This window comes from Pieris napi, chromosome 3, assembly GCF_905475465.1.
Source record: "Pieris napi chromosome 3, ilPieNapi1.2, whole genome shotgun sequence".
Classification (NCBI taxonomy): Eukaryota; Metazoa; Arthropoda; class Insecta; order Lepidoptera; family Pieridae; genus Pieris; species Pieris napi.
The window spans coordinates 558,943-584,317 of record NC_062236.1 but is presented as its reverse complement, the minus strand read 5'-3'; the positions used below and the strand labels follow the sequence as shown (position 1 = coordinate 584,317).

At 32.9% G+C, this 25,375-nt stretch overlaps 1 protein-coding gene across 1 annotated transcript; it reads left to right on the top strand.

The window, feature by feature from the left end:
- The first annotated feature begins 4,600 nt into the window (after window positions 1–4,600).
- On the top strand, window positions 4,601–25,313 carry LOC125063188 (tubulin alpha chain). The gene is made up of 10 exons (XM_047669484.1): window positions 4,601–4,710; window positions 15,961–16,183; window positions 20,853–21,025; window positions 21,286–21,414; window positions 21,557–21,727; window positions 22,299–22,502; window positions 23,499–23,554; window positions 23,717–23,813; window positions 23,890–24,002; window positions 24,667–25,313. Exons 1-10 carry the CDS (start codon window positions 4,708–4,710, stop codon window positions 24,848–24,850), a joined length of 1,353 nt encoding a protein of 450 aa, XP_047525440.1. The 5' UTR covers window positions 4,601–4,707; the 3' UTR covers window positions 24,851–25,313.
- Window positions 25,314–25,375: the final 62 nt, after the last annotated feature.

Below are 25,375 nucleotides of genomic sequence, written 5' to 3'. Positions count from 1 at the left end.
TATAAAGTAACAGAAAAATTTTTTTTTTTAATCAACAATTCTATTGTTTATTAACTTACCAAGTTGTTATAAACAAATATTCAACTTTTTTTAATTTTTTTTCTAAAACTTCTAAAATTAACAAAAACAACCATATATAACAAAGTATAGAAAAAAAAAATTTTAATTTTAAATAAAAGTAATATTCATGATATTCAAAAAATTTACAAAAAAAATTTTTCTATACTTTGTTATATATGGTTGTTTTTGTTAATTTTAGAAGTTTTAGAAAAAAAATAAAAAAAAGTTGAATATTTGTTTATAACAACTTGGTAAGTTAATAAACAATAGAATTGTTGATTAAAAAAAAATTTTTTTCTGTTACTTTATAGAGGACTGTTAATTATGACTTTTAAGAAAAAAAATTTTTTTAACTAATTATTTAAACAATAGAAAATTAAAAAAAACGATTATAAACAATTAAAAATTGTTATTTAGGAAATTTTTTTTTTTAAAAATCATAAAATTTTTAATGTAATAAAGTTATGTTAAAATTTTTTTTAAAAATATGTATTTATTCAATTTGTTAAAAAAATTTTTATCAACAAATGGCGGGAATTTTTTTTTTTGCAAATCAATAAATATCTTGTATTAATAAAAAAACGATTGTATGATGATTTAGAAAAAAAAAAAAAATTTTAACATCATTACATGGATTTTTAAGTTTTTGTTTAAGTAAAAAAAATGTTATAAACAAAGTATAAATATTTTTTTAACTTTTATGGCACGATCTTGTTAAGTATGTATGTAAGAAAGGCTCTACGAAGCGAAATATTTTTACGACCATTATTTAAACATTTTTTTTCACTTACAATTAAGACGGTCGTTCGAGAAAATTTCGTTTGTTAACCATTATTTAAGTTGTTGAAAAATTAACTTTAAGTAAAATTTTCAACGGGAATAAATTAATTATAGTGTTCAGAAGACACCATAATTTTTTCAAATTTGAAAAAAAATATTCAATACCTTAAATAAATTAATTAATGTGCCGTAGTCGCTTTTGACGCCACGCGCGAATCCTAAAAATGTCACCCGCAGACCTATTTTCAGCGTTAAATTAAAGTTATAAATAATGGAGATAGAGTTCCAAGAGTTAGGAGTTTTTTATTGGAAATTTTCTCTTCTTTCAGAATCTTTATTTGAAATTTCTTAAATATTAATAGTTTATTAAATATTGGCAAAAAACTAAATGCCATTTTTTTTTCATCTTTAATTGTCTATAACTTTTGCAATTTTTTATGTGCTAATACACGCTTTTAGCACATTTTTCTAGGCGTCATTCCGGTTCGAATGAGCTATCGCACATAATTTTAAGAGCAGTATCTCTATTTTGTTCCATTTTCAACTTGTCGACTAGACTAATTAAAATGCCTGGTGTTTTTACTATCGAAGAAATAAATTTAAAAAATAAATTTATTATTTGTATTAATTTTCGACACTTTTAATATTTTAATGACTATTAAATTCGTTAAATTCCTAACATATCTTCCTTTTTCCCTCCCTCTAAGTCTCGGAAATCTAAAGTTTTAGATTTGTATAAATATGAACAAGACTTAAGAATTAATTTAAATATTAACAAGTTCCTAACAGCCGAAGCTTATAGTAGTGTTGCCCAAGTTTCAGCGACTCTTAACCCTGAGGTCATAATTCGAACCCCAGTCACAGAATGGACTTTTTGTGTACGTGCGCATTTAATAACACTCGCTGATGAAAGAAAACATCGTGAGGATACCGACATGCGTTATACTCAAAATGTTAACGGCGTGTGTCAACTTGATACAGAAATCTGAGGCTCAGACTTAAAAGGTTGTACACCACTTCTTTTCATCATCCTTGGCCTGATTTTTTCTTTTCCATTGTTTTAACTGACATATATAATTAAATTAATTTGAATGCCGCAGATATTATTGAATGTATTTGTATCTAACGCAAGTTGGTTTCCTCACGAGGTTTTCCTTTATCGTTCGAGCGAATGTTAAAAGTGCACATAAAAGTCCATTGGTGCACAGGAGAACGAACCTACGCTAAACTACCTCAGGGATGAGAGTCATACGCTAAAGCCACTTATAGGCTACACTGCTCCTTTGCGATTAGTATCGACTCTAAATCTTTCCCTAAACAATATGAGACAGCAAGCCTTTAAGGTTCTAATGCAATGATTCATTGAAGTACAATATGTGACAAGTATGGCATTTGGTGTAAATCTAGAACATTTCCCATAATTAGTGTTGTGGCCATCAACACACTGGTATGACCATTTGTGTATGAACACGTGGTCAAATTGCATATTTTATCTAAATTATAAAAACACTAGAAGTAAGAAGCTTTTAAACTACTATTTTGTTTAAAAAAAATGAACAGCGCGTAAATCAATTCATTAATTTTAGTCAATTGTGATAAATACTAAGCTAATACCAATTACACAATAGCTAGACTTTAGCTTAGATCCGGCGCGGCTAGACTTTTTTTTTATTTTCCAAAATTATAACACGAAAAATCAGCTAAATCTTAAGCGCATTATCCAAAGCTTTCTAACGGTGAAAGAAAATTAGTCGAATGGTTCTTAAGTTTATTTCTTACAAACATTAAAATAAAAGTCTTTCCTCTTTATAATTTTTATAATATAATATAAATCCAAGTACCAAATCTTATTTATTTAATCACTTAAGTTCTTTAACAATTCTCTTATGGAGCTGTTAATACAAATTGACCATTTTTTACAAGCATCGCTCTCGTTGGTGGAATTATAAGGAACAACCCGATGGCCCTAGTTTCGATTGGATAATTGAAATATGTAAAAAGCTGAACTTTTCTCTTTCATAGATCATGTTTAGGAGGTGTTAGTTTCAAGTAAGTAGGTGATCTATCACCACGATAGCTTGTAATGGTCCTTATTGATTCAAACTAAATTAGTATTTTTGGTATCGTTTGAAATAATGGTCTCATCTGTTTTTAAATGACAATGTTAAAACTGACAGAAAGAGATGAAGGAGACTTTTTTAGTTCGAGACAAGAACGAGTCCTGCTCTGAGAAAAACCATTCAAGAAACAGCGATATTTTTTTTTCGTTCTAATGATATATGTATCTAAACTCTTTAAAAAAACTGTCTGTTATGAATTAATTATAATTAAGATACGAAATAAATCCGTGGACCCTTTGTCCCTTCGTAGGTTACTGCAAGTTAAAACACGGATATTCACAGGAGCAGACGAGGGTCAAGGTTGGGGTCTCCCTTCCATCATCCCCATCAAAACACAACCCTACCGATGCGGGTGGCCATATCTCTAACGAATCTTCGAACCATATAATATCTAGTCAGTAAGACCCTTCAGGAGTTGCAGAGGTCCCGGATTCAATGTAACCCATATCGACTTAAGAATTGCTGGTCTAACTTCCGTTGATCACAGTGTCCTTTCTCTTCTCTTGGTTTCAGTACAATTTCCTTAAATCTACCGCTATTTGGTCAGGTTCTCATCTCATTAGTCCTGAGAAATTATAATTATTTAGAAATGATTTTGTTACTTTAATGTGTTTCCGTTGACAAAAACCAACCTAGGAGCGATGTTAAGTGCCTATCTGATAGCTATTTACTATTAAAATCTAAAATTGGAAGAGCATATTTTTATTTTTAAATTTTTGTAACATTTATGTTTACCATAATTGTCATGTATTTTAGAATAGAATAACATATACTGTAGATATAGCATTATACATACAGCATATGATTGAATAAATAAAAAAAGTAACTATGGTGTAATTTTTAACAAGTGTTGTTGAATATATATACATTAACAGCTACTGTAAGTCTTTAAAGCAACAAAAATATTTCCCAATTTTATTGAATAAGCAGTCACAAACGTCAAAAAGAATAATTATTTAATTAGAATGGTATCGTATGTTACTCATAATATATTAGTCATTGTTACCGATTTAGGCTGAAAACAAACAAGTCCTGTCTTTAGCCAGTAGTCTGGACACACTACACTCTAGCGTTTGCATGAACAGGCCTATTCTGAAACGTTATATATCGCTTAATTTTGTACTACATTAGTATGTTTACTGAATTAAGCATAGTTTTCATATTATATTAATGAAATATGTAAAAGTGGTACGATGACATGTTTTTAAAATACGTCTTAATCGTCTATATAGAAGCGTCGAGTATTTTACATTCAACATCTTGAGGAAACCAGCTGGCACTTAGACCCGAACAGTTGATGGCGTGTGTCAGGCACAGGAGTCTGATCACCCACTTGCCTATTAGATTGACAAATGATCATGAAACAGATACAGAAAACTAAGGCACCCTGAAAGGGTTGTAGCGCCACTGATTTATTTTTATTTTATTCTTTCACTTTGCTAAGTAAACAAGTTAGCATAACACAATATATAAGATAATCTATTAGGGACTAAGAATATCACAAAAAGAGCTTTCTATGTTTGATACATACTTGCTAGGATTTTACAGGATCTAACATTCGATTATTAAAATAAATGTTCCACCAAAAAGTTTTATCGGAATAGTCCCTCCGCGTCTCCAGCGTCATATAAAACTGAAGTACAGACCGCATCGTCATTAGTCCGGCCCGGTGCGTTGCCTTGCGAACCCGCCACGCCAATCTCGCTCTTATTTCATTACATTAAGGATCTTTATATACCCATTCAATATGGTAAGTGCTTTTTTTACGTTCTTTATACGAAAGATAATCTGAAAGCTTCAAAAGTTTTTGGAGTTTTAAATAATCAAAAATTATATTTTCTTTTTATTCCGTAAAAAAATAAGGTATTTTTCTACGAAAAGATATATTGTACTGACACAATGAATTTAATTTTAAATACATATATAACACAATTGTAATTTATAGGAATTACTATTATATATGAGGTTTAATGTTTTCCTGTTTATTAGCTCTATAATATATAGTCTCTATTAATTAATGGCAAAAACTGTGTACCACAACCTAATGTTTTCGTCCTCAACTCAGATATCAGAATAAATTAAATTGTGTATTAATATTATTACTTTATAATGTAATAAATTATAATTCAAGGAAAATTCAATAAATATGTTTGAAATTCCGGGATTTCTAAATATTAAAACATATTACAAAATTTGAGTATTGCCTACACGTTTAAGTCTATCGCTTTTAGGGTTAAAAACCTAAGCTTTTGGAGCTTTCTATTATCTCGGTTATAAGATTTAATGGCTCACAGCATATTGATTATCCGGCTCAGTTGCTAAGCCCTATTTGTTCAGCTCTGGAAAGCTGAAGTCTACAATTTAATTGAAAGTTTAATGGAATATAATTTCGCTCATACAAATTTATTTTTATAGTTTCTAAAAGATTAATAATGTATAGACCATATCCAAAGGTTTTTTTAGTAATAATTTGTAAAAATTAATATTATCGTTTATTCACAGACATAAAATAAGTCATAACATATCTATGGGCATATTGGTGATCAGCTTTCTGCCTGATACACATAATATTTATTTAAAATACAGGAGAACACCTTTGGTATTCTTTACATTTAGATCTCTTGCTTTCTTGGTTTTCGTTACGCTATGTATTATTCAAGACTGATAAATATTAGATCAGGAATATGCAATTAGTTCCCCGGGCTAAGACAATGCGTACATACAGACGGGAACAATGTGCTATTGTTATGCATACTAGTATATGCAAACGTCAGGAACGAATTGTTTTTATTCCATTTATTTAATAGGAACTTAGGAACGTAGTTGCTAAGGAAAGGGTGTTGACCGTTATTTAAAATTAGGACACGAACATATAAGCGAGCGTATTAATCAATAATTTAATTAACTAAATTAAACTTATCGAGAAAGTTTTTTCTGACAGATATCAATGACAGTTGCATTCAGCGGAGGGTCAACGCTCTGAGTACTCACTCAGTTAACTAAAATTTAATTTATAAATGTCACTTACAAATATTTTTTAAATTCAAAATCTAGTATCACTATCATACAACCATTTATGGACATATTTTGTGTTCAGAGTGAAGCCAATAAGGTTTATAAAAATTAAATTAAAAAAATAGAAGCTTTTAAGAAGTAATACATATTAATGTATTGAAATAAATTGCATTATTAAATAGTCTAGAATATCGTTTTGATATAAATCTTAACATAAAACTCCTGAAGTTAAAACAAATAGATCGATTGATTTTGACGATCACTACAAAGATCATTATTATACACCGCACATTACCTGTGGGTGTTAGATGGAGTCACGATTCACGGAGAGACGTGTTTAATTATACATTTAAAGAAAATCCATCAATATTAATAAAATTTCGATATCATCAAAGCTTTTTAAAAGTTTTCTTTTCGTCGCATATTATTCTTAGGATATTCTGTCATAAAGTGAGTACGAATGTTGCAGTCAGCCTTATCAATAGTAGCAAAGCGTGGTTGGTATGTATAGTCCAAGTATATAAGGACGATTATTTGAAATAAATATAGGTTCATTTCTTAAGAATTCTTAACGTGGGAAAGTGGCTTAGAACAGGGGGCGATTAAATATTTTGAAACACATATTGTATTGCAAGTAATGGTATATTATTTATATAAAAGTAGTATATCTATTTGAATAAATCGTTATGTAAAAGGGAAATCATCCTAAAGTAAATACACATTTTGAGCTCATTACAGCCGTCGTAGTGGTTTAAATTAAGTCTATATGTCTAGGTGAAGATTATCATTGCAATAGCCAAACACTTCTCACAATTCCAAAATCATGCGATACAATATTTCAACTGTATATATTTACTGGGCCATAAGCTGCGTGACTTCACTCGTATAAGCCTTGCCTTTGTATTAAATTAATTGGAAATGTTAGGGCTTCGAAACCGTTAATTTAAAGATATAAGTTTTAATTTTTCCGTAGAAATTAAAATCGCTCTTTCAACATAAAGATAAAATTAAATAAATCAATGAGAAGCGCTACAACCTTTTTAGGTCTGGCCCTCAGATTTCTGTATCTGTTTCATGATCATTTGTCAATCTAATAGGCAAGTAGGTGATCAGCCTCCTATGCCTGACGAACGCCGCCGACTTTTTGGGTCTAAGACAAGCCGGTTTCCTCACGATGTTTTCCTTCACCGTTCGAGCGAATATCTAATGCGCACATTAGCAGAAAGTCCACTGGTGCATAGCCCGGTATCGAACATACGACTTCAGAGTGAGAGTCGCACGCTGTATCCATTAGACCGTCACTCACCATAAAGATATCTATGTTTTTAAATTTTCAAAATCGGTTCGATAGTTTCCATTATTATACTATAGGTATATTATAACTGCTTTGTTATGATAATAATTTTAATATGTTTGATAAAAAATCACTAATACGCAATGATATACATAAGTTATGGTAGTATTTTTATTCTAATATTTAGGCAATGCCTGTGATGGCATGTCGCCGCTCCCCATGAGTCACTCCTATCTACATGTCTGGAATTCATTTGCGTTTTCGAAACATTTATTCAGTGGGATTGGTTATTATTTTACCTACACGAACCGAAAATCAATCAATAGTTCTATTTCATTAAAAATACATTGTAATATAATGATTATAAATATAATAATAATATTATAATATGTGATAAAAGTACTAGTAAAACATCGTGTCAGATTTGTTTCACGGAGACTGGATGTAACCCAACCAAGCGCAAAAAGCTGCTTAATTTTAATGAATAGATGTAATGTTTAAGGTAAACCTTATAGGTGGGTTATGGGCCCTCGAACATATTATCATAAAACAAGTCTTCCTAGACTTTTAGATTGTAAACTGTCCCATAAAACCAAATTAACCATTTAGTTAATGTGGGTGTTCAAAAAGTAAAAACATCAATTACTACGAAATAAACTAGAGTTCCTTTACCGTCTGACTAAAGTAATGTGACAAGGCGTATAATTTGAGCTTATTGATGAACAATAAATTGTTTTCACACAAGGACACACTCAATAGTAATAATGATCAATAACACAGACGCAAAATGAGTAACGATATTATTCTGTAAAAAGTATTCTTGAATCATCAAGTTTACAATTACAGTCAGTTTTTATAACAATGATTCATGTGTTTTTAGAACTTTGGTTCAGCAACTCAAATTAAACACTGTTTCTAAGAAATTTCTTATTTGGTTTTGTTTTAGTAATTCAATACTATCCAATACTTATTGTATCTACATAGTTAATTCAACACAATTCATATATGCTTCCAAATTATTTTCTTTGTGTCCATTAAACATTAACATTAAAAAGATTATATCCTTTTTAGCAAAAGTGTTTCATTTTCAAATCAACGAAGTTTTCGAACCATTCAATAAACATCCGAAAAAAACCCAAAGCATTATACTCGATGTTCACTGTAAAACATCATCAATCTAAATTCTTTACACTAAACAGATCATTATTTTGTCAAAAGAAATACTTTACTATTGAAAGTTGGATTATTTATTGGTTCAAGGAATTTAATTAAAAATAACAATGGTGTTTTATTTGAATTTGATTACGCCTATTTTGGGTCGAACTTGGATACTATAGATTTAAAAAAAAATTGGCTCAAGATCTTTGATTTATGAGTTTTGAGAATAATAAATAGACAATTTTAATACTATTTTTTTTAAATCGATGGAGAGCTGAGACTGCAGCTTTAAGAACCGCCTCCGTTAACACAAAGCTTAAAAAGAAAACAAAACCAAATCTACAGTTGAATCTAATTGTATGTAATAAGGTATTATAACCCGGTCGTTCCACTCAAGTGATCCGAAACAATGCCAGATTTAGCAGACAGCTCATTATTGCCACTCCTGCGCAGACGCACTCAATGAAGCATTTCTCTACGAATAATCATTTCCTGTGGTTACATATTTTAAAAGCTTTGGTTTATTAAGGACAGAATGAGAGGGGCTCTATTTACTGATCAAATTATTGCTGCGTGTCTCAGAGTAAATCCTAGCTTTGTATTGATTAAAAAAGGGAGGTTTTAGTATGCAATATTTTTCTGTCTCTCCTTTTAATTTCATACTTATTTCACTGAATTTCTGACAATTTGTCACTAAAAATGTAAACGATGAACATACGTCCGGTGTGGTCTTCAGTTTCTTTGTAACAAAATTATTATATTTGGTATTCAATTGGAAACCAGAAACATACACTTCGGGGTAGTCCTGGTTTAGATATTTTTTTACTGAATACATGGAGCAAGAATAATCTAAAGCTAACTTGCGTTAGGTCAACGGACTAGCTAATTTCCAATGCCGGTCCCACTTGAGTCAACAAAAAGTGTTATAAAAACATAGACAATAGACGATCGAACTTGTAAAGTCTGAAAACAAAACACTGCAATGCCATAGATTAATCTTTATCTGCAAATAACTAAAACTGACGTTATGCGATCCAATCTAGGCAGTTTTTCTGCTATCTGCAAATAGATTTTTTTTATACAATAGCCGGCAAACGGACAGGATCATCTGATGTTAAGTGATACCGCCATGGACTCGCTCAATGCTAGGCTCGCGAGTGTGTTGCCGGCTATTAAATTGAAAAAAAATATTTTACCTATTGTTAATCTGATGAAATGATGGTATTCGTTTTTTATTTATTTATAAAATCTTTTAGACGCTCACACTGCACACTAAAATACCATTTTGTAATGACAACCACATAAAGGCAAACATAACATACACAAAGATGTAATAAAAAATTAAACAAAACAATTCATTTACAAAAACTATGGATATCCAGAGCTAGCTCGTTTATCAGAATGTTCAATCTGGCCATCGGTAAGTTTTGGGCAAAACGTGTTCTTCGGAAAGGAGGGACAAATGAACTGATGGGATGCCTGGTTTCTCATTCTGCGTCTATTTTATTGGTCTTTATTAGGTACTATTATGAGTGTTCTTGTGTGAAAACAATTTATTTTTCATGAAGAAGCCCCAATTATACATACGCCTTGTGCGCTCATTTTAGTCAGAGACGGTATAAGTAATCTGTTTTATTTTGTAGTAATTGATGTTTTTACGTTTTGGACTCCCACATAAACTGATCTTAAATGGTTAATACGGCTTTATGGGACATTTATCCCTAAAATGGTTAACGATATAATTGTAATCAATTTCAAGTTGACTTAGTAATTGGTGATAGTTTATGTAACGTGGGAAAACACCTACTTGTAACATTTTCGGTGAATTAAGACAGATTATATTACCTTTAATCCCGTAGGCGTCTTATTCCATGAGTATCGATCCATATATGCAGAATCTTGCCGTGATATTTACAGTTAAAAAAATAAATAAATCAGTGGCGTTACAATCTTTTTGCGTCTGGGCCTCAGATTTCTGTATATTGCTTATGCTGTTTCTTGATCATTTTTTGTTTCTAATAGGCAAGTAGGTGATCAGCCTCCTGTGCCTGACACACGCCGTCGACTTTTTGGGTCCAAAGTTGGGAACCCATTTAAGCAAAAAATACGTGTGTCAAGGGTAGCTCATCCATCCATAACAAAATTCCATAATATATGTATATATTTGCTTAATTAAATTTTTTTAACTGTTTACAACACGCGTGTAATGAGTATGGATGTGTGGATGAGTGAGCTGTGAGTGTGTGGATGAAATGTTAAGTTTAAATAAGTTATACATTCATTCACAATGAGTGTTTAACTTATTTAAATACTTGGCTGGATTTATAAGTAATGCTAAAATTATGATAACGGCAACCCTAAAAATTTAATTAAATTCAGAAAGCAGACTAATTTTAACCAAGCATGGATTTAGCTATTCATCGGATAATTTACACTGAAGTTGGAAAGGCAAATTAATAGAGTCAGTTGATTGATGATTCCATGTTGGTTTGATCGTACCACGCGGTGCTATGTACAAAAATAATTTTTCAGGTATCGTACATAACACTATTTTATCGCCAAATTACACATCTATAACCCATTATAAATTATATACAATATATATTGTATATAATTTATAATTTAGTATTTCCGAACCAATTCGACTTACGGTCCTTCAAGAAAAGAGCGTACCAATTCTTAAAAGGCCGGCAGCGCGCATGCTAGCCTTCTGGCAGTGCGACTGTCCATGGGCTATGTCACTTAACATCAGGTGAGCCTCCTGGCCGTTTGCCCCTAGTTCTATTAAAAAAAAAGATTACAAATGTGGAATCTTTCTGACTTTGTCTGCCTTTATGTGATTTTTTAGATTGACACCCAAATTTATTTATTATATTCCTGTTTGGCATGCACGTAGTTTTAGAAGGTTGTGTTGTTGGTGGTCCCATGTAAAGCACACATGTTATATGTATACCTTTTTCTTCATCGATATGGAAAAGTGTTTGGTTTTAAATATTTATTGCTCCTCTATGCGTGTCATCCTTCTGTCAGTCTCTGTATGTGTTTGATCTCTGAAAGACGGAGACAGGCCCAGTTATACATAATTATCGACATATTGAATGGTTTCTCCATCCACCACATTCACATTTTCACACTATTTGTTTGCACCTTCATCTTGGTTTTATTTATCATAATGATATGACATAAACTTTAACTGAAATTAAATATTTCATTGCATTAATTGTAAAACTATCAAAAATATAAAGAAATAACATTTTCTCCACGAGGAAAGTGTTAAAGAAACTTAAGTGCGCTAGAAAAATCTTGTGCCTAAGAAAATATAATTTAACATAAATTACAGTCATTAAATAATTATATTCGCTTTAAGGTAGACTTGACGACACACATTAGTTTAATAACCCGCAATCATCTTTGCCCAAATTCAATTTTAATTGCAGTATCAAATTCGTTGCATAGTATGTAATTTCTACTAAAAAAATATTAAACGAAGATATGATTTAAGATAGGATTTATTGTTGTTGTTTATAAGTTTTAAGCTTGTTGATCCTAATATTAAAAACTTATAAATTAACACGTTCACTGCGTAACAGGCCGATATCAGCCTGCCGCGGTATTTCCGCTGGTGCGGACGAAGAAATCTATGTCCCTCTCGCTGGTGCGTAACGATTATCTCAGGTGTTTGTAAAAATTCGACAGGGACAAATATATATTTCATCTTGCGGTCAAAATTGTAGGTTTTCCCCATCAAAACATAACGGCAGGCTTTTATCGACCTACCACGCACTGACGCTGCTTTGCATCCGCTGAGTGCGGCAGTGGGCCTATTTCAGCCTGCCCACCCAACAGGCAGCTGGCGACCCGATACCGCACAGAGCGCGCGCCCAAACAGTTAGTGTTGTGCTATCTAACTGATCTAACATAGCGTTCGATATTATCAACGATGGCAAGCAATACAAGAAAAATACAAATTTTGGAAAATAGAGTAATTCGCCTTGCAGTTATAGACAGTGATAGTGACAGCAGTGAAGAAAAATTTCCTACTAAGAAAAATAAAAAGTATTTCTGTTTCCAAGACAGGCATACATAAGTAAATAAATACATTTTTCAGTTCCTTTAGTAGTAAATGTAAATTTACGATTAATTTAACTTGACGATTCAAAAGTGTACTTGGTTACCCACTTGAATAAAGATATTTTGAGTTTGAGTTTGAGTTGAGTTTACGATAATTCTGTTTTATTTTCGATATTTCTGTGTCCCATCACTACTAAAAATATATTCTAGTGCGGTTCAGGTCGAAATCGGCCTGCCGCTTTTCCTGCTTTATTTCTCATTTCCTGTTTGCCAGATCCCGGGGCGAATCAAACCTAAGGAAGTTGGGTTCAAGGGCATTCTAACAGTATAAAAAAAAATATATACATTATGTTTCCACAAAGTTATAGCAATTTAATCTATCCTAGTGCTGTTGGGTCTAGAAAGACCTGCCACGCACCGGCGGAAATATCATTGGGGGCGCATTTTGGCCCGCCGCCGCACCTGATGAAAAATTATTATTTTACTTGCCGCAGTGAACGTGTTAATACACACTAAATGGAATAGAATAATTTAAATTAAAAATGTTACATTTATTAAATATGTAACTAAAAGATAATGGTACATACTGCAATCATAAAAAATATTCAAATTTTGTCGAATGTAAGGTGGTGGATATAGGGTTAGATCAAAAGCTAATATGTAAATGGACAAACATCCCTAGTATACGATTATGCTATACTTCCCGAGGATGCCCTAAAATCCCCTTCCGTAAGGGGTGAAGCACCCTCCGTCTAGATTGAGTTACAATCATAAAAGACCTATTAATACATTAATCTTCATTAATAAATCTTGGACGTTCCAAATTTATAGAAAACTTTTTTTTTTAGAATATCTAACTTGCTACATAATCAATGATGGAAATTTTAAAAATTCCTATCCAACTATTATAGAAAAACTTCTTCGATAGTGCATTGTTTAACTTACAGTTTACTAATGTTAAATGAATATAGTTTTAAGTTTAAGAAATTATCACAACGCTCATCTAGAAGCACGCTGGAGTTTCACATTTCGCATTACACGATTTGGGTCGTCGTTTCTTATAAAAACAGCAAAGGAGTAGAACTACTTGTCCCCTTCCATCTATCCTACTAGAGGAAATAAGATAACAGTGTATATAATATAATAGTTGTAACAAGTCGTGTGTAACGAATATCGAATGTAGCATTTAAAGTTATCGTATCACTTGGCTCACACGATACGGTTTTCATTACTCATTCAGTGCGCTATATGCATCGGACATGATATCAATGAATAATCTAGATCACATATAATATAGAAAAAATAATAGCAGTTGTCTTAGTTATACGGACGTTAGTTCATTTGTTATATTTATTTATTAATACTTCGTTGCATACAGAAATATAGTACAATTAAAAAAATAAATAAAAAGGAGGGCAGGTGGCGGCCTTAACGCCTTCGAGCGATCTCTTCCAGGCAACAACTCTAAGAAAAAGAGAAGTAATTAGATGATATGATAATGCACTTCTTGTGTTACTAAAACTACATAAGACACAGTTATACAAAACTAATGGAACAAAGCAAACCAATTAAAACATATGTAAACAGTGAAAGGGACGTAATAAAAAAAGGACACATTAAAAAGAAGAAGTGAATGCACATGAATCACGATCATTTCAGATCAGTTTTAGTGTCAATTACTTACTGATGCATGTGTATAAATCAGTTTCTATGTTTGTTACCACGAGACAGGAAACGGAGCCACATTGATATTTTAGATACCAAAACCTAATTAACGATAGATAGATAGCAAACCTTGAAATATTACTTAAAGACTTATTTATTCTTTGTCAGCTTTTACCTAAACGTATATGATCTCGAGACTGGCATGAGGGTATACCGGGATGGGCTATCCGACGTGTTGCTCGAGCACAGATCTTAGCTGGAAAATTCTCCCATATTATTGTCATGATGAATAGCACAAGAGGTAACGTGAGTACCGGTCAGCGGTATCCGATTCACCCATAAATATCATGAGGATATTTCCGGAGTAGTACTCGCCCGGTTCCGGTGCAGACGCCAAGCCCACCAAACCTAAGCTTGAGCAAATTAAGTCGTTTCTTAGGAAAGGGAAGATTTGACACTCTGCTGCGTAACTTATCCACAGATCTGCCTGATAGGTTACCATATTAGAGGTCCTGTGTAATTAAAAATAATGGTTTGGGTAGACGAAAACCTTAGTTATATCACGAGATACCATCCAAAGAATAATTTGAGGGACTCATCACTCACCTATACATATCTATTATCTACTACAAACAGAACAATCGTTACTTAGATTACAATCGACTTACTTTATACCTTTTTATTTAACAGTGAAATTTGTTTCTAAAACAACATTCACAATGAGTCATGCTTTAAAAGCCCGTCATTAAAACAAACAACCATATATTCAATTTAATGTGAAATCAATATTTTCATGCGTGTTTTTTCAGGAACGTAATGAGTTCAATAAACTTTGTCAACCCTAATTCTGAATTTTGTTACAAATTATTGTTCCGCACGATACTATGTTGAACACGTAAGCATTGCTGTTTTTGATAAAAAAAATATTTAATACTAGGATATTTATATGATAAATACCAAAAATGTATGATAGTTTCAATATCTCTGTTGCTAGCGATAGTTTGTGATTCGTTATATATTTTAAACATTAGATATTGTATAAAGATAAAAGTAAACGAGTTTTAGATATAAAAGCAAAATTAATTTAATATTTATCTGTACGTTGAGACGTTTATGCTATCGATTATACTTATTACTTACCGAAAGTACGGTAGCACATCGCCTCTAACCTTTCTTCTCTTCGAGGTCTTTGGCTCCACTATCTACGAAAAAAAAATTCTTAGATTATAAATAGGCCATAAAATGACAATAATTTTCTCGATGAACAAAACATTTAACATAGTTGATATATTAATCTTGGTAATATGCAAATTAAATAGTGTGAATTGGGGCGCAAAACGTGCTGACCATAAGAATATGATAATTAATTAACAATTTAAATATAATTTATTCATAGTAAAAAACGCGTATTAAAGATTTTTTATTTCGCACCTAAAGTTGGCATTGTTTGCTGCCTTTTACAAATAAAACGAACACAAAAAGATGTCTAAGTATTTATTTCTTTTTATAGAACAGGGGGGAACAGGCAGTGCGTTGCCGGTATTTTTTTTGTTTTCTTGAACGACCCTATGTAGAATTGGTTTGGAAATATTTCAGTAGGCAGCTGGTGGTGAAAACTGTCTTAAAACACGCTCAGTTGTGGAACGACGGACGTCGAAGTGATTTCCTATTGTGACGTTATGGTCTAAAAATTCATGAAGTAAAAACATATAATAGTATGTAGTATAATACTTTTTCCCAATTATTGTATCTGCCATGAACAAAAAATCTTATTCACTTTTCATCATTTGGTTACAGAGGGAATGTATCTCAGTCCACATTGGCCAAGCCGGTGTCCAAATCGGAAACGCCTGCTGGGAACTCTACTGTTTGGAGCATGGCATCCAGCCTGATGGCCAGATGCCAACTGACAAGACCCTGGGAGGTGGAGATGACTCCTTCAACACTTTCTTCAGCGAAACCGGAGCGGGCAAACACGTCCCTAGAGCTGTGTTCGTCGATTTGGAGCCCACTGTAGTCGGTAAGAGCAGTATCTAAAATTCTCTATTTTTAACGGCGTGCCAAGAATTTTAATTGTAATTACCTGCTAAGCTGTATACCGAAGCCAAATTACGTGGTAAATTAAAATAAAAGCTACAATGTAAAGAGCCGTTCATCCGTAAATTTCATCAAAAAGAATTTTTACGTTTTTTAAAGTTATAAAAGAAAATGCATTAAGAATTGTTCTTGGCCATTAACAAAACATTTATTGAAACTTAGATGATCATTGACCAATTTTTTGCATATTTATTTATGAAAGTTCACCACAACATATATTATTATTATATTATATTTCAATAAAAATATTACACTTCCGATTTAAGATTTTCTTTATTAACTTAAATTCTATTTATTATATATGAATTGCTCGCGTTACTGGCGCTTGTGTCGTTGGAGTGTACGCGCGGTACATCCAAAAGACCCGTATTCGTAAAATCATTGACTGTTAGGCGATACAAAGTTCGCCGGGTCATAATACGTCAGACAGAAACCTAGAGGCTTATACACCAATACATACACTAAAGAGATTTAATGAAATTGTTTGATCTATCGTATAAAAGTTGAAAACTGAACATAATTAGGCCCTAGGAATTCTCCTAGCGAGATTTAGCGTGAACTACCTTTTGTCAAAATCAAATAATCAATTGATTGGGTAGAACATTAATATTCGTGAATACGTCAGCCTAGACGCTAGAAAAACGGAATTCACAAAAAAGCCTAGACGCATATTACAAAGCATTAGCTACGCTGGTAATGGCATTTGGATGAATAAAAACTGCCCGTAAATTGCCTTTCTAAGCCGAGTCCACATCATCACCACGTGGTTTCTCAATTGTAATACACGAAAATTGCTAAGTAAAATGTGATGAGATGATGTTGTTGAAGATGTTGATGTTGGAGATAGGTTTATCATAATTGTCATATATTTTAGGAAATATAACTTGTAATACTGTAGATATAGCATTATGTATGATTTGGTGAACTGTAATAATTAAGTAAATGACTTGATCTTTGTATCGTAGTATCTTGTGTAGTTTTTTTAAGAAATTATTCTTTATATAAAAACTCGTGTTGTACAATGTACAGTTATGTTACATTTTTTACAAAAACACTTATACACAATAAGTGTTGCCCACGTCGTCATATCATCACAAACTTATATCATATAATCGTACAATATAATACTCATAGCACATATGCTATTTCACATTAAAACCAATTTCTGTGTTAAATTTCATTCAAATTCGTCACGCTTTGATCAGACCGTATTGCACTTATGTTATCCTGCCTTGCAATTCTGTAACTTACTTTTCGAACTTAGTAAGATTTTAATATACGCGAGCAATATCTCAAGTTAGGTCATAGTTTTTTTATCCCGTACCAAAATCTGTTCAAAACAAACCCTAATTTAATATGTTGTGCACTAGAGCTTAAACGTCGGGCATCGAACCCACTCAAGAGCCGAATATAACGTGTCATTACGTTTATCTATATTCACTGTACTTACCTAAATTGACATCACAAATTGAAATCGTTCCAATGTAAACTCTTATTGGTGTTATTACGTATAATGGTTGAGGCTGGTGTTAAGGCAAGCGTACCACGTAATTTTAATAGCGATTATAAATTTTGATTTTCGAAGTATACGATTTTAAGTTTGCGACATCTTCTGTACAGAACCGAAGTCAAACAGCTTTTACAGAAGTGCCGTAGGGTTTGTTCTTTAGATTGAAGACCTATGCGACTTCTTCGATATAAAGAGTCCCCTTGGGAGTTGTGTGCTGCAATATTGCGGGCTTCTCGATGAAGAAGTTGCATGGATCTGGATAGCGCTGCGCCGTTTTAAGTTCTCATTTAACACGTGTATATCCTTTTTCTAAAATAAAAACGTAAGTGTTAGATTGTCTTCATTTTAACATGTATGAAGTTCGGGAGCAAAGCTAAGATAAAAGAATTGCTGGAATCTTCCCTTCCTAGATTCTATCACATAGAAACTCAATCAATGTTATTTGAACTAAAAACTTAATTTTAACTTACATAAGCAGAAGGATTACTGATACAATTTTTTAAGCTGAAAAAGTGATCCATACCAGAGCCTTTTGAAAAATAGTTCTAGATAGAGAATGAAAATACTTTAAACCAAGTGTTCTAAAATCTTTTAGGCCTGGGTTTCAAATTTCTGTATTTGTTTCGCGATCATTTATGTTTCTAATAGGCATGTGTGGTCAGCCCTCTGTGTCTGACACACCGTCGACTACTTTCCTTGGTTCTAAGGTATGCCGTTTTCACCGATAGAGAAACGTTAAACAAATAATATCGTGAGATCTTAAGAATCTGGCTTTCTCAATAACTCCATTATCTGTATATCGTATATCAAGCGATTTGCATAGCGCAGGAAATCTAACACGCCACGCTTCGTTCGTTGTTGTATTGGCGTCACACGTTGCTGACTTTGCGCTTTTTTTAAGAAAGATCAACACGTATAGAGCTTTTAATATGACTGCCTATTGGAAGATTGTTATTAAATATCACTACTATGTGGAACCAGCTGCCCACTTAAGTATTTCCTAACCAATTCGACTTAGGGTCCTTCAAGAAAAGGGCGTACCGATTGATAAAGAACTAGCAATGGACTAGAGAGCCTTCTGGAGTGTATCACTTAACATCAGGTGAGCCTCCTGCCCGTTTGCTTCCTGTTTTGTATAAAAAAAAATGTAACACCAAAATTCTTTCAAAATCAATCTTTAAAATTAAATTAAAGTTGCAAATTTTAATGTACTTTTCATTAAATCGCTCCATCGTCTTATGTGTACTTGTAAAAAAACTATTAAAAAAAATATTCTTTAAAACAGTATATTTTCATAATGGATACAATACTCCATTGTTCATCAACATTTCTGCAGAAGCTAACCTCAATGCAAGACCTATTTAACAATGAATTAAGGCTTTAGTGAAATGGGTCACGTTGAAATTGTTCTCTTCGAAATATTGTACCTTATTGGTATGTCCTTATAGGGTACTGAATATTGTAATGAAAAGAGGCTATTCAGGACACGTCAATTTAATATGAGTGTACAATACTGATCTTTATTAAAACATAAATACTAAATGTATTAGTCATGTAGGCACAGTAAATCCCACTCAATAAAATAAAAATAAATAGCAAACATTCATTAACAAGGTAGTATAATTTCTACAACATTTCACTACCAACTCAAGGTAAACTTAATTTATGATGTACATTTAACATTTTACTTAGATCGTTTCCCTTACAGAACATTGAAAAGTACTTTTATTACAATACATATAGGATATCGAATAACTGATACGTAAGATTCCCCGAGAAATACAACATGGCTCATGTTCATGTGTGTCGGGTTCAAATTCGCCGTATTTTTTTCCTTATTTAGGTACTTCTTGTGGCGTTATAAATTTATTTAATTTTAAGACAAAGTCGAAACTATCAACACTATATAAAAAGGAAAGCCATTATAAAAACATTACCAGAAAATAGAATATAATATAACCCGGAATAGACATTTTAAATTAATAATTTTTAGATATATCACTATAATATAAAAAGAACAACGTCAAATAAAAAATAAAGTTAGTATTTGATGAATCCTTAGTTGCACAGAAACAAAAAGAATTTTTATATTAGTACTATTGACAGGTAAAATAAGTAGACAATATAATATTTAGGAGTTACCTACCTGAGTTACATACCTACACAAAAATACCTACAAATAACAATTGTTTTAATTTATTATATAATTACATTATCATGAATAATATCACTTTTAAACGTAATATTGCAAAAAATATTAGCAATATTTCGATCGATAATTAAAAAAACTAGTCTCGTTAAAAATGCTGAGGGTCCTTTTCTCGAAACATAAGTGGCGAGAAAAATTATGTCCCGTCTCGAGGGATTGAAGGAAAAACGAACAAAATTTAACAGCCCCCATGATGCCTAAAGGGGTGAATGCAAACACAGACGACGCCGCAGTGCAGCTTTATGAATGCACAATACGCTCACAACCTATTTAATAATATTTTCACGAAAGTATACATTTCGTATATTTTAGGGTAAGCTTATTAGAGACTCAACACATGTGTGTCAAAATCGATTATTTTTTCGCGCTCCATCTTACCCTTGGAGTTATGCAATAAATAGTAGAACATATAATGATATAATCAATTTTAATTGAAGCTAAATAGATTTCGTAAATAGAGAACTCGAACTCTTTGATTATATTCATACTAATTGGTCGACAAGTGAGCTTTCAGAGACATAGAATATAAGCCGGAGAGCTCCAATTAAACCCTGAACATTCCACTTCACTTAACGACCACTTGAGCTTCGCTAATTAAATCACTGCGTTTTGCTGGTACTAACCACATGTTAGACACTTGCAAATCCTTTGAACTTTAGGATTAAAAGAAATATTTTCATGTAAGGTCTGTCGGCAATGAATAAAATCACGTTTCATTGAAACAATTTTTAAAATAAAATATCAATACGATTCGACCCCGAACGTTTATTTAAACTTAGACACACATTCAAGATCCGCAATCGATTTATTTTTTGTTATAATTTCTGTGATAATGAAACAACGATAGAAACTTTACTGATATCCTCTTTACAGACGAAGTCCGCACGGGTACCTACCGTCAGTTGTTTCATCCAGAACAGCTTATCACTGGCAAAGAAGATGCGGCAAACAACTACGCAAGAGGGCACTACACAATCGGCAAGGAGATCGTCGATGTCGTCCTTGATAGGTTAAGAAAGCTCGCTGACCAATGTACTGGACTGCAGGTATTATATGCCATATTATAAGGGCTTGATTTAAACACGTGTTTTATTGAGCAAATTCTCAAAACAAATAAGAAATTTAGAGTGTAGGTAATAAGCCTTTTGTGATATATACATATATGTAATTGATTTTTGAGTTGACTACCGATTTTCTCAGTTAATTGTGCACATATAAAAGTTTGTACGCAATCGAACGCGTTCAACGCTTATTCAGTTTGAAGGCCGTTCATTGTATGCACAATTAAAACCTAATTTAACTACAGGGATTCCTGGTGTTCCACTCGTTTGGAGGTGGCACTGGCTCAGGATTCACCTCATTACTGATGGAGCGTCTTTCTGTGGACTACGGCAAGAAGTCAAAGCTTGAGTTTTCCATCTACCCAGCACCACAGGTAACGCTTAGAAGAAACAATGTACATATCTGTGCGAACATGAATATTGATACTGTTACTATTAAAATCTAAAAACTATTTTATGCAAACTGTTTAAGAGATACAGAGGCCGGAGTTTTTCATTGAATTTTGTTTTCTTAAGGTATCTACGGCGGTAGTGGAGCCCTACAACTCAATCTTGACGACCCATACAACTTTAGAACACTCTGACTGTGCCTTCATGGTCGACAACGAAGCCATCTACGACATCTGCAGGAGGAACCTGGACATTGAAAGACCAACGTATACCAACCTCAACAGACTTATTGGACAGGTAGACTATATACTATTTGATAGGTTCCGAAAAAAAAACCGAATTCTTTAATTTTAATGAAACATCTGACGAAACTCTAACATTTTATGTCCTGAAGAACATGTACGATACGTTTTAGAGTAATATTTGGAGCTGAATATAAAACTGCATAAACAGATTCAAAATAGTATTTTATTCTTTATTAATAGGGTACGATTCAGAGTCGAGACTTAGCTACGAAATCCAATACGTTTTTGACATACAGGAGCAATGCTTACCGCTAAGAATACAAAATACCATTCGTATCACCTCGACTTTCGTTCTTAACACAGTTTTAGCCACCACTATGTGCCCACTGAAGTACCTATTTCCAACCCAATTCGACTTAGGGTCCTTTAAGAAAGAACGTATCGATTCTTAAAAGGCACTTGCGAGCCTTCTGGCAATGTGAGTGTCCATGGTCATAAACATCAGGTGAGCCTCTTGCCCCTTTGCCTCATATTACATAAAAAAAGTCTCGATTTTAAACTTACCTTTCTACTTACTTAACTTATTAATTTTAAAACTAGCTAAAATTTACTTCTTCCGGCAGATCGTATCTTCAATAACTGCATCGCTCCGTTTCGACGGAGCTCTCAACGTCGACCTAACAGAGTTCCAAACAAACTTGGTGCCATATCCGCGTATACATTTCCCACTCGCCACTTACGCACCAGTCATCTCCGCTGAGAAGGCTTACCACGAACAACTGACTGTTTCCGAGATTACCAACGCTTGCTTTGAACCGGCAAATCAGGTATATATAAAAGCGGCCACTGACGATACGTCCATTTAGTAGACTTCCTTTTGGATGCACTCCAAATGGAAATTTATCGAGATACGGTACCATTCACAATACTTCCATTTGGATGCATGGCGTCACTTCGAACTTTGCAATCGTACGGAAAGGAAATAAATAATACTATGGATAACAATACTTTACTGGTGGCAGCAGTTGTGTGTATTTTATTAAAAAGACAAAAAAAACCTAAGAGAAGGTGGATGAAGGATTGGTTAAAACAAAGAAATACTTTTATTTATTTAATAATATAAATATATTTATTTAAAAATAGAAATACGCGCGGACAAAGACATAATAAAAAAAAATTATAACTATTGACAAATACACAGCACATGCACCACCATCGACATCAAAACATAAACTGAAACAATAATCTAAAAAAAATGGACGCCGTTTCGCCCATTCACGGACAAATCGGACTGCTTCCATATGGCGTGGCGCACGTTTCTGACATTGACGGACGGCCACGGATGACGTCCATTTGGCCTGGACGCATGGATTTCAATCCGTTTGGAAATCCAGAGCTGGCTGACGTCCATCCAAATGGAATATTTTTTTACCATTCATGGGACGATTTTAGACGACGGCTACTCCATTCGGATTAATGGACGTATCGTCAGTGGCCGCCTTTATATGTCATTTAAACTACTTTCAGCTCACGTTAAGGCGCGCTCTTAATAGTTATTCCTTTTCAAATTGATGTAGTAATTCTAAATTATGGTAAAATTTTCAAATGGACGCACTGCAGGCAGATCTTTATGTAATATTGATATCGTTTGGCGCGTATCCAACTCATTTACCCCTTTTACGAATTCTATTAATCTCATATACGGGATTTTCTTTGACTTATTCATTACCTTATGATTTAAATATATTAAATCAAAAACACAAAGCAAGAAGTATACGGATTTCATCAGTAAGACAATATTATTATATTAATTTTTTTTTCAGATGGTAAAATGCGACCCTCGTCACGGTAAATACATGGCGTGTTGCATGTTATACAGGTAATAATTCATTATTTATTTTTCTATTCAGATATATTTTATAAGGATAATCGAGACGCAGTAATTTCTAACAATTACTCTATTTTCGCCAACTAACTAAAAAATAAACTTAATAGTATACATGTACTCGTACTACACAATGTACAAATATTATGTTTTCAGAGGAGACGTGGTACCGAAAGATGTAAACGCAGCCATTGCTACCATCAAGACTAAGCGGTCGATACAGTTCGTTGACTGGTGTCCTACTGGTTTCAAGGTAAAACATCTTCTGTAAAGGCCATTGACCGACTGTAAATTAGCATTTTATCTAATACTATTGTATATTTTGACAGGTGGGAATCAACTACCAGCCGCCAACAGTGGTTCCAGGTGGTGATTTGGCTAAAGTTCAGCGCGCTGTTTGCATGCTGTCCAACACTACAGCCATAGCCGAGGCCTGGGCTAGGTAGACTTCTCGAAATACGTAGCTGGAAAGTAGTTTAAAATAGGAATCGGAACTAGCTGTGTGTCTTTAATTTTAACAGACAGATATTAAAAATAATAATCAAAAAAATAAAAATAACAAAAAAATATGGAAAGAAAAAAAGGAATAAGGTACATTTTAAGTGTGTAATGTGGGTGTGTGGTGTGTGTAACTGGACCTGGCTCAGCATTATGCTGTGGTGCAGACGTGTTCCACAGCGCTGGTCATTCTGCCTGAGACCGCAACATCTAGCTTGCGCCTCAGACGCAAAAAAAATAAAAAGAATGTAATAATATTAATAATAATAGTAAAAAGTAAAAACTAACAGTGTGAATAAAGAAGTCAGTATAGTAAATAAAAAAAGAAAAATAAGCATAATTGTTACTAAAACATATAAGAAATAGATAAGTAAAAATTTTTGGGCGGATTAAAAACTAGATTTCGTGGGATTTTCTGTGGCATTGCTTATTGGCGCCAAACAATACTTCGTTAAACTTTAAGAACACAGATGCATAAAGATAATAATATACACAAAACAGATGATTTAAAAAAGGTGCCCAGTACGGAACAGTAACCAACGCTAGTTTCATATTTTAAAATATTAATTTGGCTTAATACACAAAATACTCATTTTTTTAAATTCCAGATTGGACCACAAATTCGACTTGATGTACGCTAAGCGCGCGTTCGTTCACTGGTACGTCGGTGAAGGTATGGAGGAAGGGGAGTTCTCTGAAGCTCGAGAGGATCTTGCAGCTCTCGAGAAGGATTACGAAGAAGTCGGAGTGGACTCCACTGAAGGGGAATTGGACGAGGACAACGAGTACTAGATCTAAAGACGTTTTGTGGTCACAACAGATTAAATATTTCTAATGACTATGAAAGAACCACCAGAATAGCATTATTAAATACCTAATGGGAACAAACTTAACTCATATCAGCAAAAATAGCGTATTGTGATCACAAATAGCGTTCGATACTACTTCCAATGGTGACGCCTCCTTAGTAGACTCTTCTATAATGGTAGACTTTACGATCTTTTACTAAAGTAACAAATTAGTCTTAAGCAACTGAGTTAATACGAATGCTTATTAACAGTACAAACTTTTGAAATATAATTTCCTTGAAATATAAAGTTTGTGAATCTGTAACATTTGATTTGCATTTATTAATAGAATTCGTGATAATATAATAGATAAAGCTTTTTATATTTTTTGGAATAAACTTATTAGATTACGCATTAATTACGATTATATTAATTTATTTTAATGCACAATAAAGATTTTACACTTTTGACTTTGTTTCAATTTTCTTACTCACTTTGGTCACCAATATTTGACATAACAATTGGCTCG